We start from the raw sequence: 25,689 nt of genomic DNA, 5'->3' as shown, positions 1-25,689 counted from the left end.
AGGGGGCGGAGCCTGCACTCGGGGACCTCCTCCGGGGTGGCGGGGGCCGTCCTCACGGCCCCTTTGGCCTCCTCTTTCTGTGGGAGGTGCGTGCTCGGTACGGCCGTGTCTGTGGTGAGTACTTGGGGCCTGGGCTTCGCGGGCGCCTGGGACGCGCAATCCCGTGCGGAGGCGGCGTGGGCATCGCCGTGGGGCGCACCGGGGTGGGTCCCGCGCTGGGCCTGGGCGCGCGGCGGGCCGGCGCGGTGCGGCCCGGCTCGGTGGGGCGGTCCTGCCTCAGCCCCAGCGGTGGGGCCGGACTGGGGGCCTGCGGAGGCCGAGCCTAGCGGGAGGGGAGGCACCGGCTCAGGTGCCCGCGCCACCGCGGCGCTCCCTCTGCTGTCGGCGGGGGAGTCGGGCGAGATGCTGCCAAGTGGGGAGCCGGGCGAGATGCTGCCAAGTGGGGAGCGATTCAGGGGTCGTCTCACGAATCTGGGGTCGTCCTCCAGCACCTCTTGCCCCGCGGGCTAATCAACGTGAAAAAGCCCCTTCCTCCTTGGAGCCCTTTCTCCCAGGGTTTCTCCTAGGAAACCGATCAGCTGATCCCAGCCTGGGGCCTGCTGTGGCCGGCGAGTTGTCAGAGTCACCTGGATTTTAAAGTACTTCAGAGACACCGGCCTGGAGTCGGGCTCTGAGTCCATCCCCCGTCTTTAGATCGGTGTCTGTGGATCGGTCTTCCATTAGATAAGAGCTAACTCTAGTTTGAAAAGAATAGAGAAGTCCAGGAAGACTGGGACTGAGAAAAGGCCTTTGGATTGCTAGCCTTAGGAGAGCAGTTAGTAACAAAGTGGGCGTGCGTTGGGTTGCAAAGTGTTCAAGAGTGGGAGAGGGTTGAGGACGTGGAGGCGCTCAGGGCACAGGGAGAGTTCTGCAGCCCTTTGGTGATGAAAACGAGGAGCAAGAAAAATAGTAATTTGAGGATTGAGGAGAGGGGTGTGTGTGTGTGTTTTAATTTTTTAATTTCTAAATTTTTTCAGAAAGGAAGATAACATGTTGGAGATACAAGAAAGTCAAGGAATCTTGGATAGGAATGAGTATTACTCAGGGCCCAGGCTGAGAAACTGGGCTTAAAAAAGAGGGGTGGAGTGCTATTCTAGGCGGGAGGGCTGGGCAGGAGTGCTGGAATGTGTCTCTAGGGGACTAGATAATGCTTGATTGGACCATAGTTTATCTTTTTGGAATTTTATCTTCTAGAGCAAGGTTGGCCTTTAAACCCCACGAAATTGCAAAAAATTTTCAGGTTCCTGTCTGTGTGCCTTGATCAGATTAGAAACATCTGTTAGAGAGTACTGAATTGTTTGACCCCGTAATCTTGTTGGGGGGGGGCAATAAAATGAGTTCTGTTACTGTATTTTATATGCCACTTGATAGAATAAGTATTTAGTATCTACTTTAAACTGAGCTGATAATAATGGGCGCTTTTTCCAGAGATGCATACAAATAATTTGAGAGCTAACCATCTCTTCGAAGATCTTTTATTCAGAGTGGGAACATTAAAAGGAAGTTAGTGGTGGTTTTAGTCTCTTTTTTTTAAGCCGTCAAGGGACAGTGGTTTCTCAAACAGACCTAGGTTCCTGTTGAAAATACGGGTCCCCTGACATCACCTCAGACCTTTGAAATAAAAATCTCTGGGAGTAGAACCTAGGAATAGGAATTTCAAACAGAGACTGCAGTATTCTCTGGCATTGGAAATTATTGACAGCCTCTGAGGTTTTTTGTTTTTGTTTTTTTTAGATTTGGGCTTGTTGGGGCCTCTTTAGAACAGATCTCCTTAAAAGTTATATGAATGAATTGCTGCCAAACTTATGTAACTGAAAGTTATAATCCTGTCTATTGTGTCATCTCTAAATTTTAATATATTTTGAAGAAAATCTATATAGTCATTTTATCAGGAAAAAAGACATTGGTTTTTTATCACAAAAACCCAACTTTAGAACAATTTTTTGATCACAAAAACACAACTTTAGAACAATTAGAACATACAGGAAAAAAAAAAAACCATTTCCCTAATCTTGTAATTAACAAATAACCACCAGTCACTCTTTTTGGCATTTTATATATAAAAGACATGCACACCATACATATAGAGAATAATTGGAATTGTATATATACGTTTTTATATTCTGGGTTTTTTTCCACTTTGCTATCATGAGCACTTTCCCGTGTAGTTAAGTTTTTGTTTTTTTGTTTTTTGTTTTAAAAGATTTTATTTATTTGAGAGAGAGAGCATGCGTGCGCGTACATGAATGGCGGGGGGTGGGGCAGGGAGAGGGAGAAGCAGACTCCCCACTGAGCAGAGAGCCCTATGTGGGGCTCAGTACCAGGACCCTGAGATCATGACCTGAGCAGAAGGCAGATGCTCAACCGACTGAGCCACCTAGGCACCCCCCATGTAGTTAAGTTTTTTCAACACTTTTTAAATAAAAGCATATGTTCCAGCATATGGAGGTACTGTAATTAATTAAATCATCTTCGTATTGTTAACATTCTGATTCTTTTCAATTTTTGGTTATTTTTATAATGTTGGCTTGAATATTGTGGTCTTTCTGATTATTTCCTTAGAATAAATTGGATGGAATGATGGAATCATTGCTAAATGATGGAATCAAAAGCTATTCAAATGCATTTTAACAATCTCATTTTTACATATCTTTCCTTTTTTTTAATTTTTAAGTAATCTCTACACCAACATGGGGCTCGAACTCACAACCCTGAGATCAAGAGTCACATACTCTACTGACTGAGCCAACCAGGCGCCCCTCCCAGATCTTCTTACTGCTTGTCTTCACTAGAAGGAAAATGAACATTTCTGAAGGATCACTTGCATTCTAGGCCCATTCTCTCATTTCAGTGGTTCTCAAATTTTAATGGGTACAAGAATCACCTGGGGAGCTTGTTAAAAATTCCTTTTCTGAGTTCCATGCCTAGCTGTTCTGACCCCTTAGCTCTGGAGTAGGGCCCAGGAATCTGTAATTTTAATAGATTCCCCACTGTATTTGCTAGAAGCATTCTTGGAACCACATACTAAACAGGCTTTTTAAATAAATGGCAGGGGCACCTGGGTGGCTCACTTGGTTAAGCGGCTGCTTTAGGCTCAGGTCATGATCCCAGGGTCCTGAGATCAAATCCCGCATTGAGCTCCTTGCTCATTGGGGAGCCTGCTTCTCCTCTCCCTCAGTCTGCTGCTCCCCCTGCTTGTGCTCTCTCTCTCTGTCAAATAAATAAGTAAAATCTTTTTAAAAAATTAAATAAATGGCAAAACAGACTCAGAAATTTTGGTCACTCGCCTAAAGCCATTCATGCATCTGGTAACAAGACTTGAACTCAGCTCTTTGTGACTTCAGAGCCATGTTTTCCCCACTTCCTTAGGCCTTCTCAAGCCTTCTCATTGGTGTGCCCCTAATGACTGCAGAAAGGGAACTCTGACCCCCCTGCAGGGCTCTCGGGGGTACCTGAACTTGACGCCCATTACAATCCCCCATCAGAAATTCTTTTGAATTCTGTTATGCTGCGTAACATTTGCTATATAAGACAATTTCAGTCTTTAGCTAGTTAAATTTACTTGATGTTTCCTGACCGTTCTGTGGCAACTCTTGGCTGCTGTGAAATGGGTAATGCGGGACCATCCAGCAGCCTCTTGCCTGGAGTCAGGGACTCTGCTCCAGGGTGCCCTGTGGCTTCAGGATGGGAGCGACAGTGGAAGCAGCAATTCCTTTCAGAATCAGGAGAGAGAAGCCCTGCTTTTGAATATTCAGTGGCAGAGGAGCAGAAAGTGGTGGGCATGACCAAGAGAAAGTGCCATTTATTAGAGAGGGGGCTCTTTACCCTTAGAAAAGTGATGGTGTTAGTAAACCAAAGGGAGCTAGCGTGGGGGTGAGCCTTTTTCAGGTTTTAAATGTTCCCAAAATGGAATTTTAGACCCATTTAATTTTTCCCTTCTTTTTTTAAAAATTTATTATTTTTAAGATTTTATTTATTTGACAGAGAGAGAGAGTGATGAGAGAGAGAGCACAAGCAGGGGGAGCGACAGGCAGAGGGAGAGGGAGAGGGAGAAGCAGACTCCCCACTTAGCAAGGAGCCCGATGTGGTGCTGGATCCCAGGACCCCCGAGACCATGACCTGAGTCGAAGGCAGCCGCTTAACCGACTGAGCCACCCAGGCTCCCCAGTTTTTTCCCTTCTTTATTAATGTTTATTTTTCCTTCTCTTTCCCTCCTGTCTCATCAGTTTTTAGTAGTTGCCTGGGACGATGATAGTCTTCATGTATTTCAACTAGTATACTCTAGATCGTCGGTTATTTACCAAATTCAGCACCTGCTACTGCTATGTATCAGGTCAGTTTGAGGTCCAGGAATACAAAAAAAACCCAGTGATTCTCTTTGAGAATGAAGTTAATTTGACTGCCTTATGTTGACTTGGATTATACTCAGTCTCTGACTTTTAAAATTTTAACTTTTAATTTTTAATTAAGAGAGAAGTTGCAAACACGGTACAGAGAAATCCCTCGACTGCCCCTAATATTAGACTGTTACATCACCATGGTTCAGTTATCAAACTATTAACTAAACTCCAGATTTTACTTGAATTTCATTAATTTTCCTAATAATTTTTTGTTGTTGTTCCCGTATTCTATCCAGAATCCTACGTTGCATTTAGTTATTTCTCCTTAGTCTCTTCCATCTGAGATAGTTCCTCAGTTTTTCCTTGTCCTTCATTATTTTGACCCTTTTGAAGAGTGCTGATTAGTTATTTTGTGGAATTTAAAATATCACTAATTCATGAGGTTGATAGGTCATATCACTGGTAATACTAAACCTTATCACTTAGTGAGGGTGAAATCTGTGTTTCTCCACTGTAAACTTATTGTCTTTCCCTTTGCAACTAGTAAATATCTTGGGGGAGATACTTGAGACTATACAAACTCTGTTTATCCTCAAATTTTCACCTACTAATTTTAATACCCATTGACAGATCTTGTCTGCAACAATTCTTACAGTGGTGTTTGCCTAGTGGTGACTTGTTCCTTCTCCTGCTTCCTTATTAATTGAGAGTTTCCTGTAAGAACTGCCTTTTCCTCCCTTTTATTTATTTGGTCATTTGTATCCGTATGGACTCATGGATATTCATTTTATTCTGTGGGTTAAAATACAATGCCATCATTATTTTCTTGCCCAAATGCTTCCAATTTTGGCCATTTGGAGCTCAGTCTTTGAATTTAGATGATTTGTACTTGTAAGTGGCTGTCATCCTTACATTCCCACCCAGGGAACCATTGGGGTTTGGGCAGTGATCACTCAGAAGCCAGGTAAAGCCAGGTAAAGGAGATGAATACCAGAGGCCCAAAGAAGGTAGGACAACCTGTGTGCAAACACAGCTCTCAGGAACTCTGCAAGAGTAAAAAGAGTAGCAAAATATCAGCCTTTTCCCTTTGCTGCTCCAGAGGCCCAAGCGAGTAGGATCACGTTACTGGGGCCACATCATGCCCACTCTGAGATGCCTTCTGCTTGCAGATGGGTTTGGAAACCAGATGGGTTTGGAACGCGGAGCTGGCACTCAGTCAATAAGCAGGCTGGGCTGTCTCTTGAAAGACCATTGGACCGGTATTATAGACCCTTCACACCTCACATGTTTACTCCCAGAAACCAAGGAGACCTCATACTTGAGCTTCCTTCATGCTGGCTCCCTATATAAGTCAGTTTTGAGGATGGCACTAAGGCTTAGAAAAAAGGGGAAGTGATTATTTTTAACTAGATCCACATCTCAAGAAGCCTAGTTAGCAGTGAGGGGCTAATTATTAAGTAATCCATAAGAATGGCTCCTTGCTTTTATAATAAATTTCTTATCTTTGGCCACATTCCATGGGCTGCAGTTCAGCAATATTTGTCTATGATTATTCCCAGCTTGCTCCTGGTTGGGTGGGTTTTAAATCTCTCTAAAGATTTAACTCTTTAACTCTTCCTCCCTCTGTAACAGGACAGGGTGCTGGACTTGTGTGAGTTCTGGTCCTTTTCTGCTTCTAACACCATAGTACCTCTGTGGTCAGAAGCCTCTTCAGCCAAGGGAGTCTCCCTGTCAGGGGACTATTCCTCCATAAGCAGCTCTTAGAAAAAACAACGTTCGCAGTCTAAATTTTCCAAGAATGAGATGGAAGCGTTGAATCACTGTATTGTATACTTGCAACGAGTATTACACTGTGTGGTCAAGGGCAAGTTCCTTAATCTCTCTAAACCTTCATTTTTCTCCTCTATAAAATGAAGAGACTAATGATTCTTACCTTGCGAGGCTGAGAATGAGAATTAGGTAAATTAATACAAGCGATTTAACCCCAGTGCATGCCACAGAGTAAATGCACAAATAAATCATTCTTCTTATTAGCTGTTATTACTGCCTTCAGCATCAATTTCTTGTGATACTTTTGCAAGACCCAAAACACAGGCCATACTGTTTCAATTGCTTCCTGAGTCAAAGCTTCTCTTTTGTGGCTTGACCCAGAAACCTAACCTCCATTTATAACATTGAATCTAGAGAGAAATGCTTTCTATGTATCCCTCGAACTAACCTAGAGCTAAATTTTTGGAATACTACCCTTCAGTAAGTAGGGGACTATCTTGAGAGGTGCTAAGATTGTTTTGTTTTTGTTTTTCACAGCGAATTACCACATCCCTGTGTCTAATTTAAAAAAGCAAACACGGGGTGCCTGGGTGGCTCAGTCGGTTAAGTGTCTGCCTTGGGCTCAGGTCATGATCCCAGAGTCCTGGGATCAAGTCCCACGTTGGGCTCCCTACTCAGCGGGGAGTTTGCTTTGCCCTCTTCCGCCCCCCTGCTTGTGCTCTGTGCCCCCGCGCCCCCCCCCCCCCAGCTAATCCCATACTCCTAATACAATTATTGTTAGCTTTGGGCTACATTTCTTTCTAGAGTTTTCTTATTTCTATAGTTTCAGTGGTAATCTTATACACATACAGCGTTTATTTCTGTTTGCCTTTTTGTTTCTTAAGATTTAATCATACCTTTTTCGTGTCATTACCTGGCACAGAAAATATTTTGGTCTCCATCCTATCCATTTTTTTTTTTTTTTTTTTTTTTATAAGATTTTTTTTTTTTTTTTGACAGAGACAGAGACAGAGACAGCGAGAGCAGGAACACAAGCAGGGGGAGTGGGTGAGGGAGAAGCAGGCCTCCCGCCGAGCAGGGAGCCCGATGTGGGACTCGATCCCAGGACCCTGGGATCATGACCTGAGCCGAAGGCAGTCGCTTAACCAACTGAGCCACCCAGGCGCCCTCCATCCTATCCATTTAACTGAGGATGTGTTTGGCTGTGAATTTGATCACTGTCCTGGCTGTATTTAGCATTTTCTGCACCCCTGTGATAACACGCTTAGAATTTGAGGAGAGAGGTGGTTGTGGCCACACAGGGAGGATGTGAGGGGAATTTCTGGCTGTCCCCCCGGGGGCCTTGCCAAGTAGCCTTCATCACCTTAGTGCATTCACTATGGTCCAGGGTGGGCCTCCACGTTGTGGCCTCCGAAACTGGATTTTTGTCAATAACTGAGAGCATAGCCACCTCTCAGAGGTGAATTCATACTGTATCACCACATGCTGTACAATGAAATCAGAATGGCAGTTCATCAACTGACAGTGAGAAATAGTACAATAGCGTAGCGCTTGCGGCAGCCAACTGCTGTGTCCACCTGTCGGCCATCTTTAGTCTAGAGTCACTTAATGGAAGTAATACACCAACAACAACAGTGATGGTCACCACTTAGTTGGTGATCACTATACATCAGGAGGTGGGCTAACACTTTATGTATTAATACATTAGGTCATTCAGTCCTACATTAACCTCTCCAGGGAGAGACCGTTTTTATCCCCATTTTACAGGTGAGGAGACTGAGGCTCAGTTAAGTGACTGGCTTGAAGTGTCATGGCTGATACGTGGTGGAGCTGTAGTTTCTGTCTAAATCCAAACCCCTGATCTTCAACACTGCACTGTAGTTCTACCCGTTAGTCTTACAGATTACTGAGCCCCTGTGGTAACCCAGAGAGAAATCCTGTGATGTATAGATGGTTGGAACCCTCTGCCCCTGAAATCTCTGATTTTCTGACCTCAAAGCCCCTATTGGAAAGCTCCCATTATTGTTAGTCAAGATCCAGTGGGGATAGGTTTTCCGTCTGTGATGGCATGAATCATTCAGGATAGGATTTCATGTGAAACAACATGTCTTTGTGATTCCTTTCAGAGGCTGCTGGAGCAGAACTACTGAGCAAAAGCAGGCGTCCCTAGTTGTAGCCAAGTTTGCCGTTGGCTTGGAAAAGTTGAGCTTGAAGCTTCCTCCCTGTGGTGAAGGGGAGAGATACATATTGCTCACAGAATAACAGACATGGGCTTCCTACTGACTTTCCACCTTTCCTACAAAGTCCGGTTACTGTTGCTTTTTCTCTTATGCCTGACAGTTGTTGGGTGGGCCACCAGTAACTACTTTGTGGGGGTTATTCAAGACATTCCTAAAGCAAAGGACTTCATGGCTCATTTCAACAAGGTTCTGGTTTGGGGGAAGGAAGAAACTCTGACGAAGGAAGACTCCGTGAAAGAAGCAGACCTGGAAGACTGCCCTTCTGTGTCTCCGTACCTCAGTAAGGCTTTTCGTTTTTTCTTGTTTACAAGTGCTGTGTAAACTTTTTAGTTAAATATAACATATGTACAGAAAAGCACAAAAATCAGAAGTGTGCAGCTTGGCGAAGTTTCACAAAGTGAACATACGTGTGTGATCAGTATGTAAATTAAGAAATGGAATCCCCTAGAGCCCCGGAAATTCTCATGCTTCTTTCAGTCATGACCCTTACTTCAAGATTCCAACACCAGGCATTAGATTTTTCCTGTTTTTTAAACTTTACATAATTAGAAACATGCACTATGGTCTCTCTTGTGTCTGGCTTCTGTCGTTCAGCGTTGTGTTTGTGAGATGTATCCATACTGCCGTGTGCAGTCCGTCTTCCATTATATGAACATACCCAGTTTTATTACTAAGCCACTTCAGCCTCAGAAGCACACGTCAATGGGAATGTGTTTAGTTCACAAGTCTGCCAGATGAACTGGGGGTCCGTTGATCTAGGCCAGTGGCTCTGCTCCATGGGTCTCACATTCTCCTCCTGGGACCAATGAGCTAGCCTGGGTCTGTCCTCCTGACATCCACAGGGCACAGGTGGAGAAATCCACTCCTGTCACATCTGTTAGCATTCCCTTGGCTGAAAGTATGGAGTCAAGGGACAAGACTGAGTGGGTTTTTCAATGTTGTCGTTAGTGTTTATTTCTTTAATAGTGTTCTGATTCCCCTTGGATGTCTTGCCTTTCTATTTAAATTAACAGTAAGTTGGTTTTATTGAACACATTGATTAGAGAGGAAAAACTCCACAGTGATATTAGAAATAACCCACAGAGATTCTGTCAGGCCTCTGATTCTCCAGAACATCAAAGTGCTTGTAGTTCTCCAGATACTCCTCTGAGCCTTAAATTGTTTCCTCTTTCCAGACTGCCTTTCCTCAATCTATGTCTGCCTGGTAGATTCCTGTTTGTTCATCAAAAATCTGATTTAGATTCTTCTCTCTCAGAAAAGTACATACACTAAAGTAGCCCTCCGTGGGGGTGGCTTCTTGCTCTTAGCTGAACACCTGCAGACCCTCTCTCCTAATTGAATCACAGTCTTGTACTGTGTTCCTAGGGGCATACTGCTTCTTTTTGCTCAGTCATGGAAAAGCCAAAATATGATTCCTGATCGTGTTGTGAGGGAAATTGTTCTGCTCACAAGTGATACAAGTTCAGATGGGAGAATGAGTTGTTGAAAGGCAAATCTGACTGTGTTATCTACCTTGTTCAAAATTCTCACAACATATTTAAGTGATAAAAGTATTCATAAAAATAAAATGGGCAGTGACCCAGTACTGAGGAAGTCCCTGGATTAAGAGGGTGACAAAAGTAGTGATAAGGTAAGATGGGCCGAGAAGGGACAGAATTGGAGAAGATGCTGTGGGCGGGGCAGGGAGGCTGATAGAGGGGGCGGAAGCAGGCACTGTAGAAGTTTAGGGCACCTACAAAGTTAGGACAATGAGCAAGTGAGCAAGGGGACTCGTTTTTATCAGACCGGTTGCATGGGGCTCTTTCAGGGGCCAAGAATAGAGGCTTAGGTGAACGCAGATGGTGGGCTTGTTAATGGGCTGTTTGGGAAACCATCTCAGCAGCCGCACCATCCTCCTCCCAGCAGCTCTGGTAGCTTGCCTTTCACACAACTCATTTTCCTACTGGTGGCTTTTCGGGCATCGCTGCCTGCCAACTCTGTGCCTCACACCTTCAGGAAAGGCCCTTCCTTATAGGCCAGTTAGTCTCTCTCAGTGGCTGGAAGCCGTTCTTTGCCCTTGGTGCTGCTGGGCTGAGCCTTTCAACCGCCTCATGGACCCTGGCGCCTGGTCTGCGCAGCCATGGCCAGGGCAGGGGTGGTCCCACGGAGCCAGGCCTGGTGACTTACACATTGGAAGGGCCTGTGACTGCCTTGCTCCAGAAGGGAGGGCGCAGCATGCCAGCATCTTGAGATGTTACAGCCTGACTGGTGTGTATGGAGTTTAAAAAACGCAGGGCTGAGTTCTCTGACCAGAGCTCTGCCTCCTCTCTTATCAGTCAGTGTTCCCTGTTAATTCAGATTGAGGACGAGGGCCCGTGGCTGGCACCTGATCTACGAAGCCTTGCACGAGGTTGGTCACCACGCACGGCCTTGGGTTTCATCCAGTCAGGCTGTGTCCAGACTCGCTGGGCAAATGCAGCGTTGGGGGATGTCGGCTCCCGGGACACAACGGGAGAATTAGGATATTGCTCATGCATATGCTGTGCTGCGTGAGGCTTGAGGCTCATTGCTGTTTCCTTTCATGGTTTTATCTTCAGTGAGCTCTGGTAGCTTCCAGGAGCTCAGGGACAGAGTGGGAAATGGCCTTGCCCCTGAGCTTGATTCCATGGAATGCGTCTGATTTTTAAGGGACTTTACCCTCCTCTGGAATTTTGAGAAGGAAAAGAGGATTTGAGCAATTTGAAGTTACTTAGTCTAGCCCTGACCTCTACTCTTTACCAGGGCCACTGGGACAGGACGCATCTCCTCCTCACGGATGAGTCACAAACCCCGAGTTGGTTACCCAGCCACAAGAGAATGCTCTTATGTGTCACTTACTTCCCTTTTGCAGCCAGTAACCTGGGTCACATGACTCTGGTTACAGTTCCTGACCGAACGAGGCTTTTAAAGTAATAATAATAAAAGCCAGCACTCCTATGGTCCTCACCGTGGGCCAGATAGTGTTCTAAGTGCATTAGGTAAATGCTCATGGACCCCATCAGCCCTTGATGAGGTAGTTACGGTTATTTCCTGGGTCCTGTTTTTATTGTAGGGGGCCAGAACAAGCTTGTTTTCAAACCAGATCTCACTCTGGAAGAAGTGGTGGCAGAAAATCCCCAAGTGCACAGAGGCCGGTATCGCCCTGAGGAATGTAAGGCTTCGCAGCGGGTCGCCATCCTCATTCCTCACCGGAACAGAGAGAAACACTTGATGTACCTTCTAGAACACCTTCACCCCTTCTTGCAGAGGCAGCAGCTGGACTATGGCATCTACATCATCCACCAGGTGAGTGGTCTGGTCTGCCCCCCCCACCGCCCCCCAGGTCCTCCTCTCTCTCTGGGATGAGACTGAGGGACTTGGCCATTGGTGTCTCTTGGGTAAAAGGAGCATCAAACTCATTGAAGAAAAGGTCTCCTACCTCATTTATCCATGAAAGGGGTAGAGGAAATTCTTGTCTCGGAGTGTGGAATTATCAGACTAAACGCTGGGAAATTTTATTGCCTCTTAAATGAACCTCTGGAGGAAGCCTGTTTTGTTTAGTTTAGTTTAGTTTTGTTCTGCTTTTTGTGTGTGAGCCCTTCCATGTTAGCCAATGACCGCCCAAAGAATTTCCCTGGAGATTTGCCTTGTATTTCCTCCTGCCTTTGCTAGACGCTACATGATGAGATGTTGGAATTGTTTTCCATTTTGAGCATGGCTAATCAGTGGGGATCTAGGCAGAGGATCCGACAGATTACCGTATTAATAGCCATGAGGTTCTATGACTGTCTCCATCTTTCTGCCTATAACTTCTATTGTATCAAATGGATTATGTTTAGTTTTCACTTTCTTGACTCCCTTATTTGGCTCCCAGAAGCATGATTCATTAGGAGCACTGTAAGTGGTAAGCTTGGGCTGCTTTTGAAGAATTTAGCTCTAAGTAGAGATGCCTGTATTTGGTATTAATGTTTATCGAAAGAAAAGGCATCAACTTAAATATCCATGTCTAGCTTTCCAGGATTGTCCCAGACCATTCAAATAATTCCCTTCAAATCCTTACAGATGCCAAAAATGTCAACAAAATCATTCACTACATATTTAATATTGTTTTATAATTGGTAATATATGTTTTAGGAAAACTTTTGACAAATCAGAGGATGCAGTTCTGCAGTATATACTTTAAAATAAACGGGGGCTCTTGAAATCAATGTGCATATATAATACACCCATTTTTTAGGATTTGAAACAAAATTTTACTATTACTGGTTTATAATTTTTTTTTAAATTATTTATTTATTTGTTTGTTTTTTTGAGAGAGAGAGAGAGTGCACGCAACAGGGGAGGTGCAGAGGGGGAGGGAGAGGGAGAGAATCTCCAGCAGACTCTGCATTGAGCACAGAGCCTGAAGTGGGGCTTAATCTCAGGACCCTGAGATCATGACCTGAGCCAAAACTAACACTCAGACACTCAACTGACTGAGCCACCCAGGCACCCCTATAATTATTTTTCTTTTTAACATTATTGGTCATTCTCAGTTCTTACTCAGGACAGCACCCCCAATGTATAGTATATTTGTGACTAGAAAAATAGGTCTGCTTGGTGTTACTCTTTTCATGAAAATACTGTGGTAACTTTTGAGAACTGCTTGTATTTTCTTTATGATAAACTCTTTATTAAACTGGAATTTGTTCTTAGGGATTATGATCCAAACAGCCATGAAAAAATTAATTCTGTAAAATCTTTTTCATACTATAGCTTTGTTCATATAACTGTTTGAACTGTGTTCTCTTCTTACTCAGTGATGAATCCCTTCTGTAAGGTCACTATGAGGATTGCCTCCTTTTTTTTTTTTTAAGATTTTATTTATTTATTTGAGAGAAAGAGAGAGTGAGTGCAGGTGGTGGGGGGAGGGATGGGGAGTAGAGGGAGTGGGACAAGCAGGCTCCACATGGGGCTCCACATGGGGCTCAATCCCATGATGCTGGAATCGTGACCTGAGCCAAAATCAAGAGTCTGACACTCAACTGACTGAGCCACTCAGGTGCCTCAAGGATTACCTTCTGCCATTAAAGATTAAAACAGGATTCTCTTACAGTGATTCTAAGAAACTTTTAAGTAGCTTAGAAATATTAGCAATAACCTCTGTTTATAAGTCCAGATTTCTTGGTCTTTTCTAGTGAGCAATGTCTTTTGGAAGCTTAGTGTAAATTTGTTACATACGGTAAGATTGGGATCAGCTGGAAGTTAGACAATAAAGCAGGATACTAATTGGTATGACTAATGTATAAAGAAGGTTTATACTTTTATGTGGAATAAATAAATGTATGTTTTTAAAAAAATTCTGAGTTATTTTTATTTGTAGTTTAAAGCCATGACCTTTTTAAAATTGTGAAATATGAAATTTAGTGTCTTAACTTTTTTTTTAAATTTCTGATCAAACCATTTTATTGAAGGGCTTCAGGGCAAAGTCAGTGGGCTGGGAGAACGATGAGATCTGATGTCCTCAGCCCTGCCAGGATCTCTCCCGGTTCATAGTCACTAAGAGTGCATCTTAACTGTTTTTAAGTATACGGTTCAGTGGTGTGAAGTATATTCACATTATCGTGTAACCAGTCTCTATAGAAATTTCTCACCTTGCAAAACTGAAACTCTGTACCCATTAAACAACTCTCCATTTTAAGGCATGTTTGTCACTTTTGGAATATAAGTATATATGAAAGAACACAAAGAAACCAAATGGTTTTTTACTGTTACTGCATCTACTCTGTCAGATTTTTACTTGGGAAGAATAATTGCAACTCCTGCCTCTGAGGCTGGAGAGGGGCACAGTGTGAAACCTTATCTCTGGAGCTTTCCAAGTTTTAATTTCTGTATCTATAGGCTGGAAGCAAAAAGTTTAATCGAGCCAAGCTCTTGAATGTGGGCTATCTGGAAGCTCTCAAGGATGAAAATTGGGACTGCTTTATATTCCACGATGTGGACCTGGTGCCCGAGAACGACTTGAACCTCTATAAGTGTGAGGAGCAGCCCAAGCATCTGGTGGTCGGCAGGAACAGCACGGGGTACAGGTAAGCGGGAAGGCGGCGCCGCTCAAGGCTTGCTCAGGCTGAGAAGCTCGCTCTGTTGTCATCAGGGCTGTGTGGGACGTAGTGTCCAGACTATCACAGAAAAATGAGGAATAGGAAAAATGATGCATGACCTATCACTTAAGTTCAAAACAGGAATCACAACAGTCTTGGCAGAGGATGAAGGACAACAGGGAACGAACAGGAGAGGGAAAGCAGGCCAAGCATTGCAAATGACAGCCAGCCCCACCCACGGCGCCCGCCTGGTGGAACTTTGCCAGTGAGTCCACATTGAGTAGAACTCAAGTCACTTGCCTGGCTATCCTGACTTCCCCTTCCAGGAGGCAACAAGAGTGTGCCCCTTAGGTCAAACTTTAGGTCTCTGCTATGAGATCATGACATTTCTTTTCAGACTGTGGCATCTTCCCAGGGTCTGAGGGAGACAGAGCTGCCATGGAGGTGCGTCGGTTTGGCACTTCTGCAAATCCAACTGTAAGCAGTTGGTCACGATGGGGAAAGAGGAGGAGGCAGGCAGAGAATTACACAATTATAACACGGGCGATTGCACCATTGTCTACTCCGGGAAGGGAACATGAGATGGAAACCACGAATCCCTTGATACTGCACTTAATCTTAGTTTCCACGCTGCTCAGATTGTGTAGGTCTCTCACTTTGGACTGTAAGAGATTTCCAAGAGTTACATCTCAGGTTATTTTTGCCTTAGGTACTGACTTTAAACCCAATCCCTATGTAAATTGTGGGATATAAACAAATACCTAGACTAAGCCACAATGGGTGGGCACACAGCAGGGCACTTCAGGGCCACAAGCAGCAATTTCTTAAAGAAAGAAACACCTACGGAAGGGTTTAAAGCTCTTCCCCAGGGAACGTGGCCCCTTTAGCATGTGCAACAATGGGAGCTTCCCTATAGAGTTCCAAGACATGGAAATGAGAGAGCATGGTATGGTTTTGGGGAAATGCATGTAGTTTATCAGTGCTCAAGAATGAATGTCCGGGATGGTGGAGGAAAGAGAGGCAAGAGATGGGGGTAGGCAGGGGCCAGATTAGGCAGGCCTCGTTCAGTCTGCTAAGGAATTTGAATTTCTTTCTTTTTTTTTTTTTTAAAGATTTTATTTATTTATTTGAGACAGAGAGAATGAGAGACAGAGAGCATGAGAGGGAGGAGGGTCAGAGGGAGAAGCAGACTCCCTGCCGAGCAGGGAGCCCGATGCGGGACTCGATCCCGGGACTCCAGGACCATGACCTGAGCCGAAGGCAGTCGCCCAACCAACTGAGCCACCCAGGCGCCCAGGAATTTGAATTTCTTATGGAAGGGACTGAGGGGCTTCTGAATGACAGGAAAAGCTCAGTACGGCTGGCCTTTAGTGTAGTGGGTGGAGCAAGGCCGAAGGGGAGAAGCTGAGAGAGGAGATGCCATGCTCCCGAATTTGGCAGGGGACAGTGGGACCAGAGGGCAGGGGAGCAGTCTGGAAGAGAATTGCAGGATTTTTTCCTTTGGGGAATTTTATCATGATCCTTTCCTGGAGGATTTGCTTTCTGGTCTCCTTGAGCCACCTGTGCATGAAAGAAAGCAACGTATTATATTGGGGTATCTTGGTGTTTTCAGAAGCATGTCAACAGTCTACATAAAATTAATAAGGTATCACGGTGTAGAACACAGCACACCTGTACTTTGGACCCTTCTATAGATAACTTTCTGTGGCCCAGTTCTTTCTGCACATCTGTGATGAGAAATTACAACCACACAGGATTGTTTTTGTTGTTTATTTTTGGAGTGTGGACACAAGGGATTGTTTAAAGGCTTTTTATTGGGATTCTAGATTTTTCTTTTTCTTTTTCTTTTTTTATTCAGCTGGACCACAAGAAACTAAGTTCTTGGGGTTTCCTGCTAGAAATTAATTTTGAATAAAACCTCAGGGCCACAAGCAGCAATTTCATCAGATGCTGCTCATTCTAAAAACAGCCCCTGCATGAATCTTGATGTTTTTGATTTGCTATTGTCACTGGCCAGACATTTCTTTCGTAACTAGATATCAGAAAGCCTTTGTCTTCTTTGAGTAACTGGCAGGGTTTTCTTAATATGAATCAGGTGATTTCTTCTGTAACTAGATATCAGAAAGCCTTTGTCTTCTTTGAGTAACTGGCAGGGTTTTCTTAATATGAATCAGGTGATTGAGTGTGTCTCCTCTTTTGATCTGGATGTAGGAAGCTCTGAGCCAAATCCATTGGCTTCTTTTAGAAGCTGAAAAGAATCTTAATTGTAGATCAGAGTTCTAATATATTTCCTATTTTAATCTTCTGTTTTAACTTTTCCTCTGGTCCCGGATATTTGTCATTTATATTTTTCTACTTTATTTTTTTTTTTTTTAAGATTTTATTTATTTATTTGACAGAGAGAGATAGTGAGAGCAGGAACACAAGCAGGGGGAGTGGGAGAGGGAGAAGCAGGCTTCCCGCCGAGCAGGAAGCCCGATGTGGGACTCGATCCCAGGACCCTGGGATCATGACCTGAGCCGAAGGCAGACGCCTAACCATCTGAGCCACCCAGGTGCCTCCTATTTTTCTACTTTATTGTATATATCGTGTAAACTACCTCATCTTCTGTGTCCCAAGTAACGTAGGAGTTGCCCTCATCCCCCTCCCCTACTTCTTACCTTTGCTATTTTGGGCAAAATCCCTCTAGTTGCGGGCCGGAGGGCAGGTGGGGTTGCAGGCAGCTAAATGTCTGCTCTCTGCTGGTCACTATGTTACACTGTGTCACAGAGCTTGAAACGCACATGCTTTTGATCATTGTGACTGCCGCCCCAGGAATGTGATGAGAAGTGCAAGAAAAGTTTTCACTTCATGCACATGCAGAGGAAAGAACTTAAAGGAACTTGCCCCCGCTGTCTCAGACTCTGATGAGGCCAGAAATAAATCTTGTTTATCTCACGACTGTGGATGTGATAAAGCCCTGGTCCAGCCTGTGGCACATTTTACTGCCAAGAGTTCCTTTGGTACCTAACTGCTTTCTACAAGGACATTGCTGTTATTTTAGCGCTACATTTCCCCCACCCCCTTGGGCCTTACAGCCCTTTAAAAATAAGTAAGACTGTTCCAGGGCCAATTAAGTGGTCATGCTTTTCCCGATATGAAGAAAAACCAAGAGCAAAGATCGACAAACACATAGACATTTGCCATTTGAGAAACAGCTGCGAAACTGAGAGTTCCTCGACCCTTCTTTCTGGCCGGTGTCCTTCCGTGCCTCCTACTGCAGCTACACAGCTCTCCAGGTGCTCCCAGGCGGCTCGCATTCGTCTCTGTCTTCATTCTTCCTCTTGGAGTTCTGGCCACCAGGAGTTTCCCCATGTTCCTACCTACTGAGTCTTCACAGGCCCACCTGCCCCCCTGCATGCCATCTCCTTCCTCAGAACCCTGATGACGCTCGTGTCTTGTGTTAGACCGGAAGCTCTTGGAGGGCAGGGCCCAGCTGTTCCCACATCTAGCTTGCTGTCTTGCACACGGTGGCTAGTGGCTCCTTAATCGATCACAGCCAGATCAGTAATGGCGGTTCTCTCCTGGTGACCCACTGTTGGTGCCTGGCAGGCTGTGTCTGGGCAGGGCTGCTATTCAGTGTTCTGATGAAGTTTCTGGGCGGCAGGGCCTTAAGGATGCCTTCCCAGAGGCTTCTGGGTGGCTCAGTCGGTTAAGCATCTGCCTTCGGCTCAGGTCATGATCCCAGGGTCTTGGGATCGAGTCCCGCATCGGGCTCCCTGCTCGGCCGGGAGCCTGCTTCTCCCTCTCCTGCTCCCCCTGCTTGTGTCCCCTCTCTCGCTGTGTCTCTCTCTTCAAATAAATAAATAAAATCTCTCTAAAAAAAAAAAGAACGATGTCTTGGCAGGTAACAGCTGCCTTTTGAACACTTTGTTCCTTTTGCTTATTTTAGGTTGTTGTGATACCATTTTCTAGAATTTTAGGTTGAGGGGTTACAAGTAAGTCTATTTCCATTGTGGGTTAAACAGGGCCTCCCTGTCTATACTCAGAACACAGAAACAAACAGCTGAACTACAGATTAGCCTTTGGGACTCCACCTGTCAGATGGCAAGTGCCTACGTGTTTATTGGTCTTTCCTTTTGGTTTTTCTTGTCTAGAAAAGCGGAAATATTTAATTGGTCCTGGAACACTTGGAACTGAAGTTAATTCAAATTAGAAATCCTCCATATGTTTGTATCTTTTTATTCAGTAACATCCAAGTTATTAAGCTGCCTTCATTTGCATTTCTAAACTGTTACAGTGTTATATTCAAGGGTTGTCTTTTTTTCTCAGATTTGCTAATTTGTCAACCAATAATCCATCAGAGTCCTATACGACTGAAAGATGCTCTCTGCCTCGTTCCTCTTGATCTCTTCCCCGCCCCCTTTTGCTTATCGGCATCCCCACAGCTCTACCCTCTGCACTCTCCTCCTCTCACCTACCGTGTGGTCTTCAGGCAATTTCTCCTGCTCCTACATCTTCACCCACCACCTCTTGACATCTTCGTTCCAAAGCCATATCTGTCGCTTTTCTCCTTTGAACATGGATCTTACGTCCTTTTGCCCACCAGCAAAAGCACTAGGGGTATCTCACATTCAGCTTACCCCAAACATAATTTACTGTCTTCCTCTTATTGTTCCATATACTCTATTTCTGTTGAAAGACTGTATCATCTATCTTGTCGCCCAAGCCAGAAGCCTCAAGATTGCTGAGGTGTGTTGGCTTCTCCAGGACACCGACTTGGAGATGGAACTTTGCATGCACGGAAGTGGAGTTTGCACACAAAGTGTGTGCAGGAGCTGTCTCCTCTCCAGCCCACCCCGCCAAAAAAAGTAAAAGTAAAAAACCAGTATATTCATCAGGGCATTCATTCATGCTGGACCTGGAGGCAGCCTCAGGATCCTTCCTGACCCAGTGCCCTTGGCCGCTATTACTCCTCACTGGATTGGCACATGAGATGAAACCCGTCATTCAGCTCTGATGTTGTGGTGCACATTTACAGGTACCTCTGTAGACCTCTGCACACGAACATTCACAGTCACAGGTGGGGAGCACTTTGCTTAGTGAGCGGACGTGAGCGCTTATCTAGACAGAGGAAAGAAGGGCCGACAGGGAAGGCCGGAACCCTGGGAGGTGGAGGTCAAGCAGGAGCGGATGGATGAAAGTGCACGGTCTTCAGCGTGTTCCTAGAATGCCAGCCCTGACACGAGAGACTTCTGAAGAGTGTGTGGAGAACAAAACGGCCTGGTGCTAATGTTACCGTGTCTCTCCTCTCTTCTGCTCCAGGTTACGTTACAACGGATATTTTGGGGGTGTCACTGCCCTCAGCAGAGAGCAATTTTTCAAGGTGAATGGATTCTCTAACAACTACTGGGGATGGGGAGGCGAAGACGATGACCTCAGACTCAGGTGAACAATAGGGGCAGGTCCCCTTCACGGGGCTCTGCTGTCTCTGGTGGCTCTAGCAACCTGCGCTTACCGATAGTTCCCGTAGATGCCAGGCTGGCAGGTCTTGAGGCCGCAGAGTCGGGCAGGAAGGGGGGCGGGGGCAGGGGGAGGGCAGGCTGGCCCAGATTGCTGTTCGCCACTGGCAGTTCAGAAATGATGGAGGGTCATTTGTTTCTGGCTCCCGGGTGTTTGGGGACCAGAAATGTTGATGGAGGTCTCTGGACTTGCTGGTGGGTATTATTTACGGAGACAGGGTCCAAAATGCTGCAAAACTGCAGTTTGAGGGAAATGGCTAGAGAGCCTGCTGTAAGCTGTGCTTTTCCCCAGACCCAAGGGAATCCTGGCTCGGTTCTCAGTTTCCAGAGCAGAGAGTGCCAACAGCCTGTGAGGAGTGGCACCCCCAGGCTCAGGCCAAGAGGTCCTTTCGTGCTTATGCCTTAGCCAGCCCCACACACCAGGAGCAGTTGCTGGCCTGGTTCCCAGGCCAGACTTGGGCTGTTGGCATCACCCTCAGATTTTCTTGGACTACTTTCTGCTTGGGGGGCTCAAAGGTAGCATATCTGGCCTCTTCTCTCAGCTCACCGCCCCCCCCCCCGCCTTGGGTTTTGTGACTAGAGAGTTATGGGTATCCCTAACTCCCCAAAATAACTATGCAAGAGCCTGAGGCTAGTATCTTCAGACTTCTAATAACAAGGCCCTTTGGGCTATTAGGAGACCCCCCTTTTCTCCTACTGTTGCCTCTTAGAAAGGAAATTTCCTAGCTGGGATTCTGAATTAATAGATGTGTGACTGCCAGAAATTTTCCATCGCTTTAGCATGAAGGAGCCAGGGTTCCATGTTGGTCTTGTTCCCATGTCTAGGCTGAGAGTCTCTGGAATGTTTCTGGCAGGAGAGAATGGATTTCCCTCACCGAAGGCTCCACAGGAATAGTCATAGTGATGGGCAATAGCACTTTATGGCCCAGCCCATGAGCAGCCTGTGTGGCCTTGGCTTGTGAAGGAGACAGAGGGTACCTGATGGGTTTCAGGGCGAGAGTAGCAAGGACTAGAGATAAACAGTATCCACTGTCTTTCTCAAATCCATTTCACTGTCCAGATGGGATGCTTAATAGAATTTTGCACATTTCATGTAACTTCTCTATCTTCTTGATCCTCCTCAGCTGCAAGGTAGAGGGGAGACCCCAGTTTTGCTTTCATTTGAGAAGAACATTCTGACCTCCAGCGTGGTTCTTGACTAATGCTATGAATAAACCAATGATTTGAACATAAAAGTTGGCTAAGATTTATTTACTAAACATTAATTTACTCCCCTGGGCAACAGGCACCACCCTTGTCTGGACTTCCATATTATGTTACTATTTGCAAAGCGTGTTGCATGTGGACTGTTTGATTTGGGCCTATCATATCACCTCTATAACACCATTGTCATTTTACAAAGAAGCAACCAAGACCCGGAATCATGAACTGACTTACCCAAACTGTAAATAACAAAGTCTAGATTTATACCTGCGTTTGTGGACTTTTAAGCTTGGGACCTTAAGTGGTCATTACTGTCTTTGTTAAAAAAAGGAAACACTAAGTAAATTAGGCATCCGAAGAGACTTGATTCTCCTACTTGTCACGATGTTTTAAAAATAATTAGAATGAGTACTTTCTCAGGTGTTTTAGAAAATGACAAACTATAAATTGACACATCTCCTTTGTACCCCAATATTAATGTTAAATGTGATTCTTTTATGGACTTACTGCCTGAGGCCCAACATCATAAGAAGATTTTTTTTTTAAATATTGTAATAATCAAACTCTGTGTGACTGTGTGTGTGTGCATATGTGTAAATTTTTGCAAATGATTTTTTTAAGTGCCTGGTGGTAGATAAGTAGGATAGACTTTAAAAAAAGAACTCTGTTATTCTTCTAGGGTTGAGCTTCATAGAATGAAAATAATCCGGCCAATGCCTGAAGTGGGTAAATATACAATGATCTTCCATACTAGAGACAGAGGCAATGAGGTGAATATAGAACGGTAAGTCTTGGATTCACATGCCAGGCTTGCACCTGCTTAGTGTCTTTTGTCGATAAGGACTCTGCTGAATTCGATCAGATGAGTCCGTTTGTTTTGTTCAAAGCTTTTCATTAAGGTCATTTTCAAACAGTCACAAAAGTAGAGGGAATGGTATATTGAACCCTCACGTACCACATACCTAGCTTCAACAGTTACCAACTCATGTCCTCTCTTCTTTCTCCCACCTTCTCCTCCTCCCCCACTAGATTTTTAGAAGCAAATCAGATATCACAGCATTTTATGTGTAAATACTTCGGTATATATCCTTAAATATAGGAAGTCTTAAAGGAAGAACCACTATAGCATTATCATTCCTAAATAAAATTAACAGTACTTCCTCAATATCATCAGATATCCAGTTAGTGTTTGGATTTCCCTGATTATCTCATAAATTTTTCTTCCCCCCTTGACGGTTGGTTTATTCAGATCAGGATCTAGACAAGGTCCACACATTGCATTTAGATGAACTCTCTGAAATCTCTTAATCTGCAGATTACCTCTCCCCTACTTTTTTTCCCCTGGCATTTTATTTGTTGAACAAACCAGGTCATTTGTCTGTTGGAATTTGCTACCTTGTGGATCTTGTGAATTGCATCCCGGCAGTAAAACTTCATATGTGCCTCTGACCTTGTAAATGGGAGTTTGATCCTGGAGGCTTGAATGGAATCCAGTACAATTTGGGGGCAAGAACACTTTATCTATGGTGCCACGTAGCTCCTCTTGTATCACAACAGGAAGACATGATGTCTGGTCGGGTCTTTGTGATTCTAGCTTTGATCTTTGGGTTTAGGTGTTGTCAGCCCCATCCAGGTTCCCCATCAGCGTCTAATGATCTTAGCAGCCCCAGTTAGAGATTGCAAAATTCTGATATTCTATCATGCCTTCTGCATTTATTAGACAGATTTTTCAGCAAAGGACTTGCCTTCTTACTTGAGTACACCAAGGTATGGTTGTTATAGAAAGGGCAGAATGAAGGGGCAGAATCAGTACTGATTTTTCATTTTTCAAAATGATGAGTTGCTCTTCTCCAGCATCCTTCAGGATGTAGTTAATATTCCTTTCAGTGCTCAGTTTGTCTCATCTTTGGCGAGGGGTATCTTCTTCAAGTGCCTCCTCAATCCTTTGACATAACTACACTAGTTTTGAGAGCCCCCTTCCCTGGGTGCCTGTGTGCTGAGCTGTTCTAGGCCCATCCTGTGCTTCTCTTGCCCCAGGAATTGGCCCTTTGACCAAAGAATCCTGGCAGATAAGCCACTTCTTTTGGGGGCCGTAGTTGAAGAATCTGCAGTTCTTTGTTCTGATTTTTCCTTCTAAATTTTAAAACCATATTAAAGTGCTTTTAGCCCTTTTGTTGGAATCTACATTTTAAAACAATATTAAAATATTATAGGGCTTTGTCAGAGTTTATATTTTAAAACAATATTAAAAGGCTTTAGCCCTTTTGTTAGAATCTGTGACTTTAATAAAACTTCTGTTTTCCATGCGTCTTTCTAGTCTTTGTCCATAGGGGTGCATTTTCTTCTCTTAAATTATAAGGGGCACCTGGGTGGCTCAGTCGGTTAAGCGTCTGCCTTCAGCTCGGGTCATGATCCCGGATTCCTGGGATCAAGTTCCGCGTTGGGCTCCTTGCTCAGCAGGGAGCCTGCTTCTCACTCTGCTTGTGCTCTCTCTCTCTCTGACAAAAACCTAAATTAATTTTTAAAAAAACAATAAAAAATAAAAAATAATAGTAATAATTATGGAATAGATACAGAAGGATACTCATAAATTGTTTGAAAAGTCTGAAGATTCTTGATACCATGAACAGTGGTAGTGTCCCCCACCCAATTTGTTTGTTACACGTGTAACCCTCCTCAATCCCATTTCCTCCCACCCCAAGAGGTCACGTTTTCCTGGATTTTTGTGACAATTACTTATGATGATAATTATTTCTGCTGTTTCTTTGTTTTTGTTGTTTTCCCATAGGTGGGTATCCCTGTACAAAAGATTGTTTAGTTTTATATGTTTTCCAATTTTATATGAGTGAAATCATACTGTTGCATTTTTCTCTGACCTTACTTAGTTCAACACTGTGTTTCTGATCTCCGTCCACACTGATACTGTAACCGAAATGTATTGCTTTTCATCCAGAGTTCCTAGAGACCAGTTCAGTTCACCACCTGCTCCACTCCCCACATGCCAGGCCTCCAGCCATGGAGTTGTTGCTGCTTCTTGAAATGCATCCTGCTACTTTGCATGTCTCTGCATCTGGCACAGGGTGTTTTCCCTGCCTTCGTGTCCTTTCCCCTCACCTTTCTCCTCTTCTAAGCCTCGGCCATATTCCCTTTCTCTGCACCCCTCCCTCGACTCCCTCATGAAGTCAGGTCCTGCTTCATTCATCCTCTACATAAATTCTAACTTTGCTTGAGACTCTGAGCTATGTACCCTCCTGCCTATAGACAACAACATGGGAGGATTCCTAGATCCCCTGAAGCTTAGCCCAGGCCCTGTTAGCAGTGGATGGCACATATCACATTGTATTGGTGTTACCTGGGCATCCTTCTGTCCTGTAGACTGGGTGCATTTGTCCCTAGGGTCTTAACATGGGGTCTGACACATGACCACGTGGCTATCATTGGTGTCTGTTACTTCAGATGGGGAAAATTAACTTTTTGCAGTAGGAATCCCAGTAGGTACAATAATTTACAAAGATGCTTTTGTCAAATTTGGGGGCAAGGCAAAAAGCAATGGAAATACATGTTAAATTCTTGCATTACGATTTACATTGTTCTTTTTATCTTTAGGATGAAGCTCTTACATCAGGTGTCACGAGTCTGGAGAACAGATGGGTTGACCAGTTGTATTTACAAATTACTCTCTGTGGGTTATAATCCTTTGTATACCAACATCACAGTGGATTTCTGGTCTGGTGCATGACCCTGGATCTTCTGGTGACATTCGGAAGAACTGAACATTTTATTGCAATAATTTTGGACTAGAGACTTTCCTTAGTAGCACATGTTAAGAACTGGTTGCAGCTAATTACTGAGCTGAATTTTTCCTTTCTGTATTTTCTTAGCAGAGCTCCAAGTAATACGGACTGTAAAACAGTTATAAGAAGACAGCTTTCATGGTTGGTTTGCTCCTGGGGGTTATTAAAGACTGTAATACACATACTTGAAGGGCTGAGTCTGAAAGGACTACTCAAGGGATAACATGAAGGCTACTTGAAAACTTGGACTGAAGGAGATTTAAGTTTGAAGTGATACATGATGGGATCAGAAAAGCCCACGGGAAGTAGGGTTGCTGAATGTTCCAGAGAACCGGAATTGTTCTCATCTGAGGTGGAAAGGTACGAAGAAGTCCGTCTGTTTACTCTTTTATCCTGCATGGTCATCTGAGAAGGGGTGGGTCCCTGGTGAGAAGAAGGCCACAGAAGGGAGGAGAAAGGTGAAGAATCAAGACGCAGTGAACTTGGGCATAAATGGCTGGAGGGAGGCCGGGGTTGGAGGAGCAACCCCCAATGTGCTGGGTGCCCTGCTCTGTGGTGGGCGGCACCTGCCCACATACACCTCCCAGGAATAGCCCAGCAGGACGCACGTTACCTGCTAGTTTTTAAAGTATTTTTGTAAAATGATTTTGTACCTGCAGGATGTGAATTAGCAGTTTACAAATTACCTATTAACTAGTCATAGATCGAAAGTACCTCTGGAGTAA

The 25,689-nt window shown here is 44.5% G+C and overlaps 1 protein-coding gene across 1 annotated transcript; it reads left to right on the top strand.

The window, feature by feature from the left end:
• The first annotated feature begins 1,031 nt into the window (after positions 1-1,031).
• On the top strand, positions 1,032-25,680 carry B4GALT4 (beta-1,4-galactosyltransferase 4). The gene is made up of 7 exons (XM_021692438.2): positions 1,032-1,073; positions 8,276-8,669; positions 11,460-11,692; positions 14,267-14,454; positions 19,771-19,893; positions 21,850-21,954; positions 24,777-25,680. The coding sequence occupies exons 2-7, from the start codon at positions 8,417-8,419 to the stop codon at positions 24,907-24,909; spliced, it is 1,035 nt and encodes a 344-aa protein (XP_021548113.1). The 5' UTR covers positions 1,032-1,073; positions 8,276-8,416; the 3' UTR covers positions 24,910-25,680.
• The last annotated feature ends 9 nt before the right edge of the window (positions 25,681-25,689 follow it).

The sequence above is a fragment of the Neomonachus schauinslandi genome, chromosome 1, assembly GCF_002201575.2.
Source record: "Neomonachus schauinslandi chromosome 1, ASM220157v2, whole genome shotgun sequence".
Taxonomy (NCBI): domain Eukaryota; kingdom Metazoa; phylum Chordata; class Mammalia; order Carnivora; family Phocidae; genus Neomonachus; species Neomonachus schauinslandi.
This window is presented reverse-complemented; position numbering and strand designations above follow the sequence as displayed.